Raw genomic sequence first — 18,101 nt, 5'->3', positions numbered from 1 at the left:
CACTCTGCTGTACAGCATGGGAGAGCTGCTACCTCAAATACAAAGGGTGGAATCTCAACTGGTTGTTCCTTTGCAGTCTAGACCAGCTGAGGATCTTAAACAATATTTTTAACACTCTGAAGTATTTAGTATTTTCCCTTCCCCATTTTTAAAATTGTTAAGGATTTTTGCAACTTTTTACAGACATTTTTTTGTATAAGAATTCATTTTAATGGAATTTTTCAAACCAGAATACACTTGAAAGAAAAGGCCTTTTATACAACCAGCAGTTTATTTCACCAGTGATATTTTGTGTTCCCTTTGTTATTTGCATTTTGAAAATGAGCCCCCCCTCCCCCCAATAATAGATTTCCTCTTTGATCAGGCATAAAAAATATGATTCTATGCTTGTGGTGACAGTCTTTTACTATGAAAGTGGATGTGATGTTGCAAATTCAGTAATATGACCTCACTGCGTGATAAATAATGGAAAAAAGTTCTTTTATACATTATAATAAAATATCTTCAGTAATTAACAAATGTGGCAAAACAAGTATGAAAAAATCTGAAAGATAAATTAGTTTGTCTAACATGAAAATTTCTCCCAGTGTGGAAAGTCTCTTTTGAAAGTGATGTTATCCTATTTCCTATAAACAGGCCCGCTGAAGGGGAGCGGGGGAAAGGGAGCAATTGCCCAGGGACCTGGTTCTCCAGTTTACAATGTTTGCAAATTAGAAAAAATTGGTACCATAAATAAAATGTGAAATGTATCTTTCACTGCCATCATGCCCCTTTTGAAATGCATCCCCGTGCAAGACTCTTCTCCACCATTGCCTGTTCTCCAACGTGCCCTCCACTCTTGGTTTCACATCCCCATCAACCTATTTTTCCTCCTCTATTCCCAGTCCCGGGACCCCCTGGAAAAGATTATATCATTCCCCAGGCGATACTTACCTCACTGCGATGGTGGACAGTCCTGGAGGGGGTTTCTCCAGACTTCACATGCAAATAGGGCTTCCATTATGTTGGCTTAATTTACATGTGACATCTTATCTCCTGTCTGGAAAAAACCTGTTGCAACTCGTCCTGGTTATATAGATTACAAGATATTTTTAGTAGGTACACATAACTCTCTACATACCAACTGTACATACATCTCACAATGTTTAAGATGACCAGTATTATATAAGTTTTCATTTGATGCCTCACACAACATTCTTGTTAGGTAAATTCTATGACAGCAATGTTTTTGTTGTAATGATAGGAGTTGCTGACACAGAATAGTGAACCCTTTGTTAGCTGGCATCAGTGGCTGCTTCTGTGTCACAGCAACACCTAACATCTGCAGGAAAAATGTGTGGTGGTGTGAAGAGGAAAGTACCTGAAATCCCTGCTAAGCCAGGTAGGGCCAGAAAAGTACCTACAGCCAATCCTCACTCTTTAGACATCTGCCAACACAGAAGAACATAGAAATTGGTATACCAGATCAGGCCACAGTGTCCATCTAATCCAGTATTTTTTCTCTAATAGTGGTCAGTATCAGGTGTTTTAGAGGAAGTGTAAGAAATCCTATAATGTATAATTATAGATTAGTTTCTTCCTAACCCCAACCTATTAGTGATTAGCTTGTGCCCTGAAGCTTTAGGTTCTTTGAGTGATTGCTCATGTCCATTCCATATTAGGGGTGTGTGCTTGCCACGTGCACCGGTGCCAGAAGTTTTTCCCTCAGCAGTATCTGTAGGGAACCTGCTCTGGCCCCCCCGGAGCAGCGCGCACATGCCGCGGTATAAGGGGTGCTGCTGGCTCCCTCCACCCTTAGTTCCTTCTTGCCACCAGTGACGGTGCTGGAATGTCTGCTGCGTTGTCTCATTCTCTGTTCATACGAACTCTGTAGAACTCGTAGTATAGTTGTAGATAGTTGTTGTTACCCATAGTTGTAGTTCTTGAAGTTATCATAGTCCCGAACGGGACTCATACGGGGGACGGGGCGTGCCCTGATCCTCAGGCTTTAAGCCTGTGATCGCTGCAAACAGCCTATGCCCATCAGTGATCCATATACTAGCTGCCTAAGGTGCTTAGGCGAGGGACACACAAGTGACAAGTGTCATATCTGCAAGTCCTTCAAACCTAGGACGAAGAAGGAGCGCGATATCAGTCTAAAAGCGCTCCTAATGGAGTCGGCAATCACTCTGGCACCGGAACAACGGTCCGACTCCGCACCAAGCCCCGTGGCCTCCGTGCGCAGTGCTCCGCCGGCGCTGTCCACAAGCTGGCACCGGCCTCCCTCCACGGCTCCAATCAAGAAGCCGAAAAAGACTGTGAGGGGAAGATCTCCTACCTCCTGCAAGGGAAAGGAGAGGGCTGGGGGAGAGCCAAGACCTGTGCTGGGCAGCTCAATGCCCCCTTCAGGAAGTCGGGCCCCAGCTGAAGTTGAGTGGTGCAACCCATCCCATACTTCGCCTGTGACTCCAGATAGCAGTGCAGGCCCTGGCCAGCTTCTGGTGCCATCGACGCCCAAAGCCCTTCAAGCGGCTCAGGAGATCCTGGCACACCCGGTGCCACCCACACTGGCTCCAGCGGTACCCCAGTCTCAGGGAAAACCCGCATTGGGACCTATGTGTGTGTCGCCACCAAGGGCCCGGTACCAATCACATGACTGATCAGGGATCAAAGGCCGCCAATCGCTGGGCCGTCATCGCCCATCTCCAAGAAGGAGGTCGCCCTACGCAGGAAGATCCTCCCAGCAACCGGCCCATAGTAGCTCCTGGTCCCATTTGAAATCCCTGTACCGGTCGAATAGCGTGAGGCATGGATCGCCGGGTGTCCAATGCAGATCCGCCAAATGCTGTCGGTCCCTGAGACCCTGACCTGCACCGGTCGGACAAGAGCCACCTCTCCACCTGATCCTGGTCATCCGATACCGACCGCTCCGCTAATAGTTCCGGCACGGAGCGAGTTTCCCTGACTGCAGGACAAGCCCCGGTACCTGCGGTGCCACCTACATCATCAGCACCAAAACTTGTCCCATGGCCCCAAGTGCAGTGGCCATCGGTGTCAGGAGCCTTGGAGAGGCCAGTGGTCCTGGTATCCCATCACCCTCCTCTGCTCAAGGCTTCGGGGAGTAAGACTCCACAGGTCCAGGACAACCTAGGGGAGCAAGTTGCTTGACTACCAATGGACGTGGAGGTTCCCATGGCACCGGCATTGCCCTCGTCGTCACCAGACGAGGCTATCACGGGGCCCCCTCACCCAGTTCCTCAGGATGACACCAAAGCACAGCAGGAGCTTTTGAAGAGGGTCGCTTCCAATCTGGGGCTTTGGGCAGAGGAATTGGAAGAGCCCTTGGACTCTCTTTTTGACCTCCTCTGTTCCTCGGCTCCTGCCAAGGTGGCTCTACCCCTTCATGAAGGGGTTTCTAAAATCACTAATGCCCTGTGGCAGCCTCCCGCTTCCCTGGCACCTATCTCTAAAAGGGCTGAACGCAAGTACTTTGTGCCAACCAAAGGGCATGAGTACTTATACTCCCCTTCAGCCCCCAATTCGCTTGTGGTCAAGGTGGTTAATCACAAGGAGAGGCAAGGACAACCCGGGGCCACCCCCAAAAATAAAGACTTGAGGAGGCTGGATCTCTTTGGACATAAGGTTTATTTGTCTTCCAGCCTTCAGCTCAGAGTGGCCAACCACCAAGCCCTCCTTGGCCAATATGACTTCAGATGAGGCAAGCCATGGCCAAGTTCGAAGGGTCGTTCCCCGAGGCTTCCAAGAAGGATTTCCGCGAGATCTTCGATGAGGGCATGACCGCGGCCAGGGAGGCCCTCCAGGCGGCGTCAGACACTGCTGATGCCTGCGCATAGCTTCCGCTGTCTCCATGCAGTGAGCCTCCTGGCTGCTCCTCTCTGGGTTGTCCACCGAGGCCCAGCAGGCAATGCAGGACTTGCCCTTCAACAGCCGAGCCCTGTTTGCGGAGCAAACAAACAGCAAGTTGCATGGCCTCAAGGACTCCTGCACCACCCTGAAAACCCTGGGTCTCTACATCCGGGGGAACCACCCTCGGCAGGACCAGCCGCACAAACGAGCCAAGGACTACAAGTGCCACCCGAGCCACCCGACTCCTCCCTCTGCCCAATTGGGCTCGACCCGTAACAAGCAAGGGGCCAAATGGGCATTTTGACGGTGCGCCTGAGGGCAACCTACCAGACTGTTCCCCGGATCCATCTTTCCCAGTGTTCTCCAACCGCCTTTTCTTTTTCCTCCCTGCTTGGACCACTATAACTTCAGACCGCTGGCTCCTCAGCACAGTGGAGCAGGGTTATACCCTTCAGTTCCTTTCTACCCCCACTTCCCACCCACCTTCCCCATCCCTCTTCAGGGACCTTTCTCACGAGTCTCCTCGGGCAGGAGGTAAAGGAGTTACTACAGCTGGGTGCGGTGGAAGAAGTTCCTCTCAAGTACAGGTTCTATTCCCTGTACTTTTTAATCCAAAAGGCCAACGGCGGTCTACGGCCCATCCTGGACCTGAGAGACCTCAACAGGTACATGAAGAAGCTAACGTTCCACATGGTCTCCCTGGCATCTATCATCCCCTCCCTGGATCTGGGAGACTGGTATGCCGCCCTCGACTTGAAGGATGCATACTTCCACATAGCAATCTTTCAAAGACACAGACTCTTCCTCCAGTTTACGGTGGGCCCCCACCACTACCAGTTTGTGGTCCTCCCGTTCGGCCTGGCAACAGCACCGAGAATATTTACCAAGTGTATGTCAGGGGGGAGGGATAGCTCAGTGGTTTGAGCATTTGCCTGCTAAACCCAGGGTTGTGAGTTCAATCCTCGAGGGGGCCATTTAGGGACCTGGGGCAAAAAAACAACCACCACCTGTCAGGGACAGTACTTGGTCCTGCTAGTGAAGGCAGGGGACTGGATTCAATGACCTTTCAAGATCCCTTCTAGTTCTATGAGATAGGTATATCTCCATATATTATTATTTATAGTGGTAGATGCTTACCTCAGGCGCCGGGGTATCCAGATCTACACATACCTCAATGGTGGTCAAGGACAGCTCTAGATCTCAAGTCCAAAGAGATGTCGCGGTGCTTCAAGCCATGTGCTGCTCTTTGGGCCTCCTGGTAAATGACAAAAAATTGACGTTCGTGCCAATGCAGAGGATAGAGTTCATTGGAGTGGTCCGGAACTCGACCTGCACCAGAGCATTCCTGCCGCTGGAAAGGTTCCAGACATTGACGGACCTCATCGTGGAAGTCTCCGTGTTCCCCCTGACTAAGGCCAGGGTCTGTCTGCGTCTGCCGCGTCACATGGCAGCGTGCACTTGGATGCAGCCCATGTAGCAATGGCTGGGAACCGTCTATTCCCAGTCCCGGGACCCCCTGGAAAAGATTATATCATTTCCCGGGCGATACTTAGCTCACTGCCATGGTGGACCGACTGAAGGACAGTCCTGGAGGGGGTTCCATTCGACAACCCCCCTCACTCCATCGAGTTGGTGCCGGACGTCTTGGACCTTGGCTGGGGGGCGCATCTTGGCGACCTCCACACACGGAATGTGGTCCCCGGAGGAGACGAAGTTGCACATAAATGTCAAAGAGCTCAGAGCCATCCAGCTGGCATGCGGAGTCTTCCTACGCTACCTGTTGGGCAAGGTGGTGCTAGTCCTGACGGACAATACAGCCTCGATGTTCTACATCAACAGGCAAGGGGGAGCGTGCTCGTCAGCTCTCTGTGAAGAGGCACTCCATCTATGGGACTTCTGCATCAGCCAGGAAATCCACCTGGAAGCTTGTCACCTTCCCAGCATCAAGAATACGCTGGTGGACCTGCTCAGCAGGGACTTCTTCTCTCACCACGAGTGGTCGATCCACCTGGAGGTAGCCTGCATGATCTTCCAGAGGTGGGGAACTCCCCAAGTGGACCTGTTCGCCACCAGACAGAACAGGAAGTGCCATCGGTTCTGTTCTTGGCAAGGTCTGAGCGGGGAATCCATCTGTGACACCTGCCTTCTGTCATGGTCAGGGGACTGATGAACGCATTCCCGCTGATTCTGCTCATCAGCTAGGTACTGACAAAGATCAAGAGAGACAAAGCGCAGATTATCATGATCACCCCGGAGTGGCCTCACAAACACTGGTTTGGCACACTCATGAGCTGAGCACATGGCCCCTCCCTGGCCCCTGCCCAACCATCCGAACCTGCTGTCACAGGACCACAGTTGGCTATTGCATCCCAATCTCACATCCTTGCACCGCTCAGCCTGGATGCTGCGTGACTGAACCCAGAGGAACGGATCTGTTCGGATATGGTCCAACAGGTCCTCCTAGAGAGAGTAGGAAGCCCTCAACCAGAGTGATTTAGCTGGCCAAGTGGACGAGGATTTCACTCTGGGCTTCCGAGCATGGCATCTCTCCCTCATGTTCTTCCATTCAGTCCATCTTGGACTACCTGCGTCACCTAAGGAACCAAGGTCTAGCATATTCCTCCATTATAGTGCACCTCGTGGCCATCTCCGCTTTCCATCCTCCGATCCAGGGCCAGACGGTGTTTTCTCATGACATGATGGTCAGATTATTGAGAGGCCTCAAGAGACTCTTCCCACAGGTGTGGACCCCTGTCCCACAATGGGATCTTAACTTGGTCCTCTCCAGGCTCATGGGTCCGCCCTTCAAGCTGCTGGGCTCCTGCCCCCTTTCCCACCTGTCATGTAAAGTCTCTTTCCTGGTGGTGGTGACGTCAGCGAGATGAGTTTCTGAGGGTACGTCTACAGTACGAAATTATTTTGAAATTATTCTATTCGAATTTTTGGAAGCGATTTTATACATTCGGTCTTGTGTGTCCCCATTAAAGTGTGTGAATTCGGTGAAGTGTGTCCACAGTACCGAGGCTAGCATCGAATGTTGGAGCAGTGCACTGTGGGTAGGTATCCCACAGTTCCCGCAGTCCCCGCCGCCCATTGGAATTCTGGGTTAAGCTCCCAGTGCATGATGGGGCAAAAACATTCTCGCGGGTGTTTCTGGGTGTGTGTCGTCAGTCGCTCCTCCCTCCATGAAAGCTATGGCAGACAATCGTTTCGCGCCTTTTTGGCGTGCAGACGCCGTACTGCTTTCAGCAGACGGTGCAGTACGGTGCACCGCTTCTCTCCTGGTTCTATGAAGCCACCTCACATTTCCTCTCGTCTTTCTATGTAATCTCCATAAGTATCTACTCTTTCTCTTCCTCATCGACCGCTTCCGCTGCCAACTCTGCTCAGCCATTGTGAACCGAGCAGCACAGCTTCCGCCGCCAACTCTGCTCTCCCGCTCTTGCCGCGCTACCGAACTTCTCCATGTTGTCTGTCCTGGTCTCCCGCCTCCGTGAAAGCTACAGAAGACAACCATTTCCCACCTTTTTTCGGCTATCGTGAACCGAACAGCACCTCTTCCGCTGCCACTCTGCTCTCCTACGTTTCGCGCTCTTTTTCCAGGATTACCCGTGCAGGCGCCATAGCGCGGCAAGCATGGAGCCCGCTCAGATCTCTGCTGCAGTTTTGACCATTGTAAATACCTCGTGCATTATCCAGCAGTATGTGAAGTACCTGCAAAACCGGGCGAGGAAGCGACGACAGCGCGATTACTATACTGATGAGGACATGGACACAGACATTCTTAGAAGCACGGCATGTGGCGATTGGTAGATCGTGGTGGCATTAGGCCATGTTCATGCCATGGAACACCGATTCTGGGCCCGGGAAACAAGCACAGACTGGTGGGACCACATAGTGTTGCAGGTATGGGATGATTCCCAGTGGCTGCGAAACTTTCGTATGCGTAGGGCCACTTTCATGGAACTTTGTGACTTGCTGTCCCCTGCCCTGAAGCGCAAAGACACCAAAATGAGAGCAGCCCTCACAGTTGAGAAGCGAGTGGCCATAGCCCTGTGGAATCTTGTAACGCCCAACAGCTATAGGTCAGTCGGGAATCAGTTTAGAGTGGGGAAATCTACTGTGCTGCAAGTAGCCAATGAAATCATTGACCAGCTGCTATCAAGGGTAGTGACTTTGGGAAATGTGCAGACCACTGTGGATTGCTTTAATGCGCTGGGGTTCCCTAACTGTGGCGGGGCAATAGGCGGAACGCATATCCCTATCTTGGCCCTGGAACACCGGGGTGGCCAGTACATAAACCGCAAGGGGTACTTTTCCATGGTGCTGCAAGCACTGGTGGATCACAAGGGACGTTTCACTGACATCAACGTGGTATGGCCGGGAAAGGTGCATGACGCTCGCATCTTCAGGAACTCTGGTCTGTTTGAACAGCTGCAGGAAGGGACTTACTTCCCAGACCAGAAAGTTACTGTTGGGGATATTGAAATGCCTATAGTTATCCTCGGGGACCCAGCCTACCCCTCAATGCTATGGCTCATGAAGCCGTGCACAGGCACCCTGGACAGTAGTAAGGAGCAGTTCAACTATAGGCTGAGCAAGTGCAGAATGGTGGTAGAATGTACTTTTGGACGTTTGAAAGTGCGCTGGCACGGTTTACTGACTCGGTTAGATCTCAGCACAACCAATATTCCAATTGTAATTGCTGCTTGTTGTGTGCTCCACAATATCTGAGAGAGTAAGGGGGAGACGTTTATGGCAGGGTGGGAGGTTGAGGCAACTCACCTGGCAGCCAATTTCGCACAGGCAGATAGGGCGATTAGAAGAGCGCAGCAGGGCGCGCTGCGCATCAGAGAAGCTTTGAAAGCCAGTTTCATGACTGGCCAGGGTACGGTGTGACAGTTGTGTTTGTTTCTCTTGAAGTTACCCGCCCCCTATATATATGAAAGGAAATAAAGTCACAATTGTTTAAAAACCGTTCTTTATTATTTGTTGCACAACTCATTGAGAGAAATCAGAAGGTAGACCAGGGGAGTGTGTGTGGGGGGGTGTATTGGATTAGGGGGGTGGAGGAGGAGGGAAGGACATCCAGAAACCAAATCAAAAGTTCGCATATGTCAGCTTTCTGCTGCTTGTGCAATCCCCTGGGGTTGAGTGTGTGGGTCCCCGTAGCCTTCCCCACCCCCGTGTTCTTGGGTGTCTGGGTGAGGAGGCTATGGAACTTGGGGAGGAGGGAGGGCGGTTATACAGGGGCTGCAGCGGCAGTCTGTGGTCTTGCTGCCTTTCCCGCATTAGATCCACCATATAGCGGAGCATGTCAGTTTGCTCCCCCGTGAGCTTGACCATAGCATCCTGCCTGCTCTCATTGCGTGCGTCCCTCCTCTCTTCATGTTCATTTAACGCTTTATGGGACTCCGCAATTGTTTGCCTCCACGCATTCAGCTGGGCCCTATCAGTGCGGGAGGACTGCATAAGCTCGGCAAACATGTCGTCCCGAGTTCGTTTTTTCCACCTTCTAATCTGAACCAGCCTCTGGGACGGAGTAGATAGGGGCCACGTTGTAACATTTGCACCTGCGGGAGGAGAAAAAGGGAGGGTAGTATTTTAAAAGATACATTTTAGAGAACAAAGGGGACACACTTTCTCAGTGAAACAGGCAATTCATAGTACACAGTACATGTTCTTTCTGTACAAGGTCGCATTTTGCCTCTTATACTGAGTGCCTGCCACTTTGGTGTGAGTAAGCCATCATACGCGGCTGGGCAACAGAATTCAGCTTGCAGGCAGCCATGGTAAGCCCTAGGGGCACGCAGGGTTCTGCTTCTTCCGCATTCATTTCAATGCTTTCAAACTGCCAGGCCCCCTTTCCCATAGCAAGAAATGCCTGGTGGGTTTGCCATATAAAAGGAGGGCCTGCGGGCTCTCTGGGATGATTGCTTCACACAGCGCACCCCCTTCCCCTCCCCGCACCCACCGTGTGGCTCCGATGAGGCTCTGAGCAGGGATGAGCCCTTTAAACTAAACGCAAACAGTCCAGCGCGGCTGGGTTTGTCCCCACCACGTGGCACTGATCAGGCTGTCACTCACTAGAAGTGCCTTTTCCAGGGTCATGGTCTGGGAGCCCGCCTTGGGAGTGGGGGGAGGCTATTGGCTCCAGGGTTAAGAATAGTTCCTGGCTAGGGGGGAAAACGGATTCCCCACTTGCCACCTGTGCACCGTCCTCCTTCTCCTCCTCTTCGTCCTCCAATAACTCATCCTCCTCGCTCCATGCAACTCCCCCCTTTCAGGTGTCATGGACAGTGATGGGGTAGTGGTGGCGTCACCCCCCATAATTGCATGCAGCTCACGGTAGAAGCGGCATGTATGGGGCTGTGACCCAGAGCGCCCGGTTGCCTCCCTGGCTTTTTGGTACACTTGCCTGAGCTCCTTGATTTTTGTACGACACTGTTCTGTGTCCCTGGAGTAGTCTCTTTCCGTCATGGCCCTGGAGACTTTAGCGTACGTATTTGCGTTTCTTTTTTTGGAACGTAGTTCTGCCATAACAGATTTGTGTCCCCAACATGCAATGAGATCCAGTACCTCCCATTCGGACCATGCTGGAGCTCGTCTGCGAATCTGGGACTGCGTGGTCTTGTGATGGTGGACTCTGCATGGTCGCCTGTGATGGTGGACTGTGCTGATGGTCACCTGTGCTGATGGTGACCAAACAGGAAATGAAATTCAAAAGTTCCCGGGGCTTTTACTGCCTACCTAGCTAGTGCATCAGAGTTGAGTGTTGTCCAGAGCGGTCACAAGGGAGCATTCTGGGATAGCTCCCGGAGGCCAATAACGTTGAATTGCGTCCACAGTACCTGTAACCCGGAATTGCGATCTCGATTTTAGCACTACTCCACTTGCTGAGGTGGAGTACAGAAATCGGATTAAAGAGCTCTTTAAATAAAAAAAAAACCCCAACATTTTGGTCGTGTGGACGGAATCAGTTTTATTTTGAATTAACTCGGCTAATTCTGAAATAACCGCGTACTGTAGACCAGGCCTGAGATTAAAGCCTTGACCTCGGAACCGCTGTATGCGGTCTTCTACTAGGACAAGGTTCAGTTGCAGCCACACCCAGCCAGTGTGCACAAAACTAAGTAAAAGTGAAGATTAAAAAACATACAAAGGTTGGACTGTAACTCATTTTTATCCTCAATATTTTTATGAAATAAAGGTCAGTGGTGGTGGGGGGAAAACAGCCTCCTTTCATAGTTAGCATTTTGTTTAAATACTTGAGTTCAATTTATGATTGTTAAAGCAGGCTGCAATCCAGTTTAGAGCCTCCTACAGTTAGTTCTTAAATTGGTAGTGTCACAATAACATTGTTTTTCAGCAAGATAGCCATAGCAGCACAAGACTTAAAACTTTAAAATACCAGCTATAATACAAACATTTTACACCAGTACATTTCATAATTTTTTCATTGTGTGAAGTGCTTCTGGCCCTGTGGAGCTGAACAAATGCAGTTTGTTTGTTTATTGAGGGGAATGGTTTTTTGGTTTTTTTTAATTGTATTTTATGAATTAACATGTTAGCCATAATGTTGAGCAAACAAAGCTGTTTATTATAACTCCTGTTACTTATTTCTAGACTGTTTAGCAGGCATGACCCCCAGGCAGAAGAAGCATTAGCGAAGAGGAGAGGACGGAACAGTCCAAATGGGAACCTCATTAGGATGTTGGTTCTTTTCTTTCTTGAAAGTGAGGTAAAAACATTTCTGATACCAATTTTATATATTTAGCAAAACATGAAACTTATTTAAGGTGATTGATCAACTTTTACAAACAGGTTTTAATGCTAGTGACACCATATGCATTTGATCCCCTTTTCCTTGTCCGAAAAGTAAACTCAAACCAATATCCTCCCTAGGATTTGTTTTACTCTTGCCTGGCTTCAGTGTAATCAACTCCGCTCTCCCCACTCTGGCTACTATAGTTCACCAGAACGTATATTTTGGTGGTGCCTATTGCAGGACAAACTATAAAAGAATGAGTCTGTGGAATGTGCTTTAAAAAAAGGAAGCAATCATATTTTCTGGGTAACTTTATTTTAACCAGTCACAAAAGGGAACAAAATCTAATTGAAGTCTCACAGCTTGAGTGTCTTCCAGACACTCTTTGAAGGCATTTATTTATTTATTTATTTATTTATTTTATGGTCACACCAAATGTGTGCTAGTCACTTTCCGGACATTAAAGAAGTCTGGTGCCTATTCCAGGGAGCTCACAATCTAAAGACAGATAGACAGACTACTAGGCAGAATATAGTAACAGGGGAACAAAAACAAGGCCATGTATGTACAAATCAATGCCATTCACTGTAAGCTGCATAGCAGAAATTGGTCTTAAAGGGGACTTAAATGTGAATTGGGTAGCAGCCTTCTGATGGGTTCAGGAAGGTTGTACCATGTATAGGAAGTTGCATGATCAAAAGCAAGGAGGTGACTATAAGAAGCTGACAAACAGACAAGCCTGGGAACATTGGTGGAGTGGAGGGATAGAGGCAGAATGAAATTTGAAAAGGGAGGGACAGAAATGTGGTGAGCTTTGAAGATGATGACCGGAAGCTTGATTCAATAGTAAGTAGATAACAAAGGAGGGATTGGAAGAGGGGAATGACATGATCAAATCTGTGGACAAAGAAGGGCAATGTTTGTGTTTGAGAAGCCAGAAAGGAGGGTATTGCAGTAGGATATGATGACGGCTTGTACAAGAGGTTTGGTTGTGGGAGTGGAAAGAAACAGATGGATCTTAGCGATATTGAGAAGTAAGAAGGGGAAAGATTTGAATGTAGTCCGATAGGTGTTAACATCTCCCAGAAAGCCACAAGTAGTCACTGGGGATCAAGGAGCCATGAGTGCAGCCTTTAGTGAGATACTTAACTTATAACGTGGGCCACTGCTGTCTACACTGGTTTCTGCCACTGGAAGGTTTTGAAGCATAGCCCTATGTGGAGTAGATTGCCATATCTCATCTTGGTTTGTGGTGGAGAGAGGTATGTATGTGTCCTCAGCATAAAATGATTGTTGAAGCCAGGTGGGTTGATGAGATCTCCCAGAGACAGGGTTTACAGTGAGAAGAGAAAGGTCTAAGGGCAGAATCTTGGGTAACCTGCACACAGAGCAGAAGGGAGGAGGAGGCTCTGCCAGAAGGACACTAACAGAATGCTCAGAAAAATGTGAATATGTGCCTCAAAGTAATTACAGCAAAAATCATTGCAAAATAAAAATATAAGGAAATGGGTTTATTTGCTTGCTTCTTCAAGGAGAGAGGCCTTTAGAGCCTGATTCTTTCTCTCTCTCTCCCCTGGTCTGTCAAAGGTCCTGTTCGTATACATTCCTCACATTCCATCAGACCTTGCTGGAAGCTAGGTTTACTGTTATGGCAGCCATGATGAGCTTCAGTTCCCAATGTGCTTTGCTCCCTTGAATCTCAGAGAGATTACAAAGTGCCAGCCTTGTCCCTCCTCACTGAGGAGAGAGGAGAATTTAGCTCATAGAACTCTAGCCTTGGTCCCTAAAGCCAGGTTCAGCAAAATGTGCTTTTTTGTGTAAACCATATGGTTTCCCTGAGACCACTTCTTCTGCCTCAGTGTCAGTCTCTGCCTTTGCTGTCATAGAGGTGTTTCTTAAAGACAACCTAGAATAGTGTGGTGTTGGCTTTAGCAGGATTCATAAGGATTGTGAAAGACATGGGACTGGTGTGTAATAATTTATGAATACTGTATGTGACCTGGTTATTGGGCTCATAATTGTATAGCTATTTTGGATCACTGGAAATTTTTTACTGTACACAATGTCTTAGTTTAATAGCAGGAGGTTGGGAGATCAGCAGGAAGGCCAGACAATGGCTCCAGCTAAAATACCTCCTGGTAAACACTGCAAGGGCTAAGAGAGAATACCAGAACTATTAACTGTGAAGAACCTAATTCCTTGGCTCCAGCTATATTACACAGCTTGTTTGCTCTGGCTGGGAGCCAAAAGATCAATATGACGAAAAGACTCTCAGATTAGAGGTGAGGTACTTGTCAGGGAGCTGTTCGGGGGGGGAACAGGCACACAGACCATCCTGGGGAGTCTGAACAAATTAGGCTTTCCAGGGAGATGGTAAACTTGAGATAAGTTTACTTGTTTGCGGTGTTGTTGAAGCAATGTTGGTCCCAGGATCTGAGAGAGACAAGATGGGTGAGGTAATATCTTGGACCAGCTTCTGTTGGTGGAAGATACAAGCTGTCAGGCTACACAGAGGTCTTCTTCCTTCCCCAGACCTGAATAAGAGCTCTGTATAGCTCAAAATCTTGTAACTTCCACCAACAGAAGTTGATCCAGTAAAAGATATTACCTCACCTACCTTGTCTCTTTAGATAAGATAGACATGCATGTAGCCTTTTTATTGTTTTAAAACCCTTTTATCTTACATTATGTTTTGTGCCTACTGTTGAAATTAAACAGTACTTTGATTTGAAAGGCCTGTCTGATTACTGTGTTTATCCCTGGTCGCAAACTCCCCAAGGAAAGAACCAAAGATACCCAAACCCAGTCGTACCTGTCCATAGGATACTGTAGCCCAGGACCTGGTGTAAGAGTGGGAGAATAGAGGGATTCCACTCCAAGAGAGGTAAAGGCATAAGGTCTGAACACCTATGGAAGTGCACTCGGAGGGGTCAGAGGTACAGCTAGCCCTGTGACCATGACAAGCATCAAAGAGCTTTTATATCCCATTTCAGTTCCTCTGAGAACAGCCCATCAGTACAGAAGTTTATGAAAGCTGGCACTGACATCAGCTACCTCTAACACCCAAGATTTCTTTATTTGGGGGTCAGCACCATTACTTGGTAATTAGTTAAATCAGCATGCTGTGGTGTTACTTGTTGATGGTAGTTCATGATTGTCTTACAAGTCAGTGGAAGCTAATGTCTATTCTTTCCAGAATGATTTTTCTCAGTATAACTGAATGCTATTATTATAAAGAAACTTCTGATGGGATTTTCAGAAACACTCAACATTGACTTAATTCTGTGCCCATTGAGGTAAATGAGAGTTTTACCATTATTTTCAGTAAGACGCAAGTTAGGCCAATGCTGAGCAGTTTTGAAAGTATCGTGCATTATGTATCCAGATCTCAGAGCTACATTCAATAGCTATTTGGTTCCTGTTCCGTGTCTATGCTGAAAAGTGGATAGGTCTGCACACAAACTGAAAAATCTTTATAATAATTTCTTGTCCATAAATAGTACCCTCCCTCCTAACATTTTTAAACATTTCTTAGATGAATGTATCAGGTCCAGTTGCTGTTGTTGATCTATGTTGTTAAACAGTAGTTCATTAGTTTTAAACTTTTAGCAGTATAGTTGTAAAGTGTTATGTTGAATGAACACTGTTGTGTTATTTTTCATTATTACAGTAGATATTATGATGGTTAAGATGTATACTATATTAAAACTAACATGAAATTCCCTATGCCTATTACATACTGTTAATAAAAGAAAAATAAACATCTCGATAGAATGTGTCCCCCCCCCCCCGCATTGTCCACTATTATGACACCTTAACTCTACAGAAAAGTGTGACAAGCATTCTGATGCGATTGCGGGTTAGACAAGATGACCCTTGCAGTCCCTTCTAACCCTGTGATTCTATGATTCTTCTCATGTCATGATATAAGCTGTGACCTGGAAGACACCTGCAAGTAAAGTGTTATATCAGAAAAGAGCCCTCATTTCTTTCTCCCACTCCACTCACCCTTTCCATAAAATAAAAGTTTCACCATGGTTATGCAGTTACATGTCTTTTTGTTGGAAAGTGGACCTTCCAACATTAATTTCAAATGTAGTTTTCCTTAGTGATACAAGAACACTGTCCTCACTCAAACCATTATAATAGTTGATGAAGCCATGTTTGAACCAGAAAGCTTTATTGACATTTGACTTGTTATTTCTAGTTGCATGAACATGCAGCTTACTTAGTGGATAGTTTGTGGGAGAGCTCTCAAGAACTACTGAAGGATTGGGAGTGCATGACAGAATTGCTACTGGAAGAACCAGTTCAAGGAGAAGAAGGTATTTGTGTCATTTTATTAAATACATTAAATTAATGTAATAAAATATGGTTAATTCTTCTTAATAAAAATGCTGTTAATCTTTGGATTATATGAATGTCTGTTTCCTATCCTACATTTAGAAGTGATATGCAAAATGGAGATATTATATTTTAATGAATCTGATTTTTTGGGAGGGGTTAATGCAAATTTTCAAGTAGAAGGCAGCACATTAAATGGGAACTGCCTTAATGCGTTCTCAAGACACAGTGATCAAAGGGACAAGGTTTTTTTGTTTCATATTTAATTGAAACAATGGCATTACTAATCGCTCACTAGTTTTCATCTTACTGTTTTCTTGCCTCCTTCATTCTGGCCTTATGTAAGGCCCCCTGGTGGTTACATAAGATGAGGCCTTATGTAAGGCCCCCTGGTGGTTATATAAGATGAGGCCTTATGTAGGGCCCCCTGGTGGTTATATAAGATGAGGCCTTATGTAGGGCCCCCTGGTGGTTATATAAGATGAGGCCTTATGTAAGGCCCCCTGGTGGTTATATAAGATGAGGCCTTATGTAAGGAACAATTGAACCAATCGGTGTGAGGCTATACATGTGATAAACACATGATTCTCCTTCTTGTCCAATCGGTAGATGTGTAATTATAGCCTAATTGTGTTATGTAATGTTGAGAAAGACTATAAAAGAAAGCTTGTAATAAACAGATTCAGAGTTCAGCTTGCAACCACATTGGTCGTGTGCTTTATCCGCTCCGCATGGAACCCCACAAATGGTGACCCCGACGTGATTCGGCTTGGACATCGAGGCAGCCGATTAAAGCCTAAGAAAGAAAAGGAAGGTACTGAAGATGAAAATGAGGAAACTTCCAAAAGCAATAATGCAAAGAGGAAAAAGAAGAAGAAAAAGCATGAGAGGAATAATACAGCTCGGGTGGAAATAAATGGAAATGGTAATCATAATGAAGAAGAAAAACAAACACATATAAAGAAACAAAAACATAAACATGCAGAAGAACCTTACACCAGGACAAAAAGAATGAAATATATAAAAACATCTGCACCCACAGAAACTGAAAAAAATGAGGATGCAGCCATGGAAACTAAAGAAATTGGGGATGCAAATAAAGACTGTCCAAATTCTCCTATCACGTATGCAAACACAGCCGACTGAAGCGTTCGGTGGGAAAAGGCGGAGGTGGCAGCCGCAGCAGGAGGTACCGGAGGATACCGGCTCCTGGTCGTCCGAGAGAGACGTTCGTGAGCTCACAGGTGAGCGGCTGCATTCGATGGCAGCCGCGGCAGGAGGTACCGGAGGATACCGGCTCCTGGTCGTCCGAGAGAGACGTTCGTGAGCTCACAGGTGAGCGGCTGCATTCGATGGCAGCCGCGGCAGGAGGTACCGGAGGATACCGGCTCCTGGTCGTCCGAGAGAGACGTTCGTGAGCTCACAGGTGAGCGGCTGCATTCCATAAAATGGGCTCTGCTTTGTCTGCAGAGGAGGAGACGGTGCATGATTTTTTATTACGCATCGCTGAAAAAAAAAGGGAGAGAAGCTTCCCTCTGACGCGTTGTCCCGTTTGCTGAAATGGGGACAAAGACGCGGGTTTTTTGTTATACCAGCAACTTCAATAGAAAATTTTAATGAAGTGTATCTTGTGACAAATTTAATGGGTGCTGACTTGAATAACATTGTAAAGTGCCAGAAGCTCATCCAATGTTTCCACCCTGCGACATGCTTCGAACAATATCCCGGGCGGCTCGGGCCCCCCGGATCCCGTAAGGCGTTGGCACGGACTTATTAGGGAAGCCCATATAGATGGGGAATTTGCGCCCGAGGCTTATCCAGAAGTGACACCGGACCTGCACTTATTGTTTGTCACAGCCTAGACACCTGATAATGCTGTACTTCCTTATTTAAGAAAAAGGGGGGAGGTGTGGGGATGTAAAGTTCCATGAGAGGGTAAGGGTCACGATGGGACACTTGCCTGGCAATAAATCATGGCCTTATGTAAGGCCCCCTGGTGGTTATATAAGATGAGGCCTTATGTAGGGCCCCCTGGTGGTTATATAAGATGAGGCCTTATGTAAGGCCCCCTGGTGGTTATATAAGATGAGGCCTTATGTAAGGAACAATTGAACCAATCGGTGTGGGGCTATACATGTGATAA

The 18,101-nt window shown here is 47.5% G+C and overlaps 1 protein-coding gene across 1 annotated transcript in view; it reads left to right on the top strand.

The window, feature by feature from the left end:
- The window catches only part of STAG1 (STAG1 cohesin complex component), a 393,382-nt gene that overhangs the window by 218,128 nt on the left and 157,153 nt on the right, over positions 1-18,101 (top strand). The window contains exons 15-16 of the mRNA XM_065411120.1: positions 11,473-11,587; positions 15,822-15,939. Coding sequence (XP_065267192.1) covers positions 11,473-11,587; positions 15,822-15,939 — 233 coding nt within the window. The remainder of the gene's footprint in view (positions 1-11,472; positions 11,588-15,821; positions 15,940-18,101) is intronic.

The sequence above is a fragment of the Emys orbicularis genome, chromosome 9 (assembly GCF_028017835.1).
Source record: "Emys orbicularis isolate rEmyOrb1 chromosome 9, rEmyOrb1.hap1, whole genome shotgun sequence".
Taxonomy (NCBI): domain Eukaryota; kingdom Metazoa; phylum Chordata; order Testudines; family Emydidae; genus Emys; species Emys orbicularis.
Note: the sequence above shows the minus strand (reverse complement) of the source record. Positions and strands in the feature narration are given on the sequence as shown.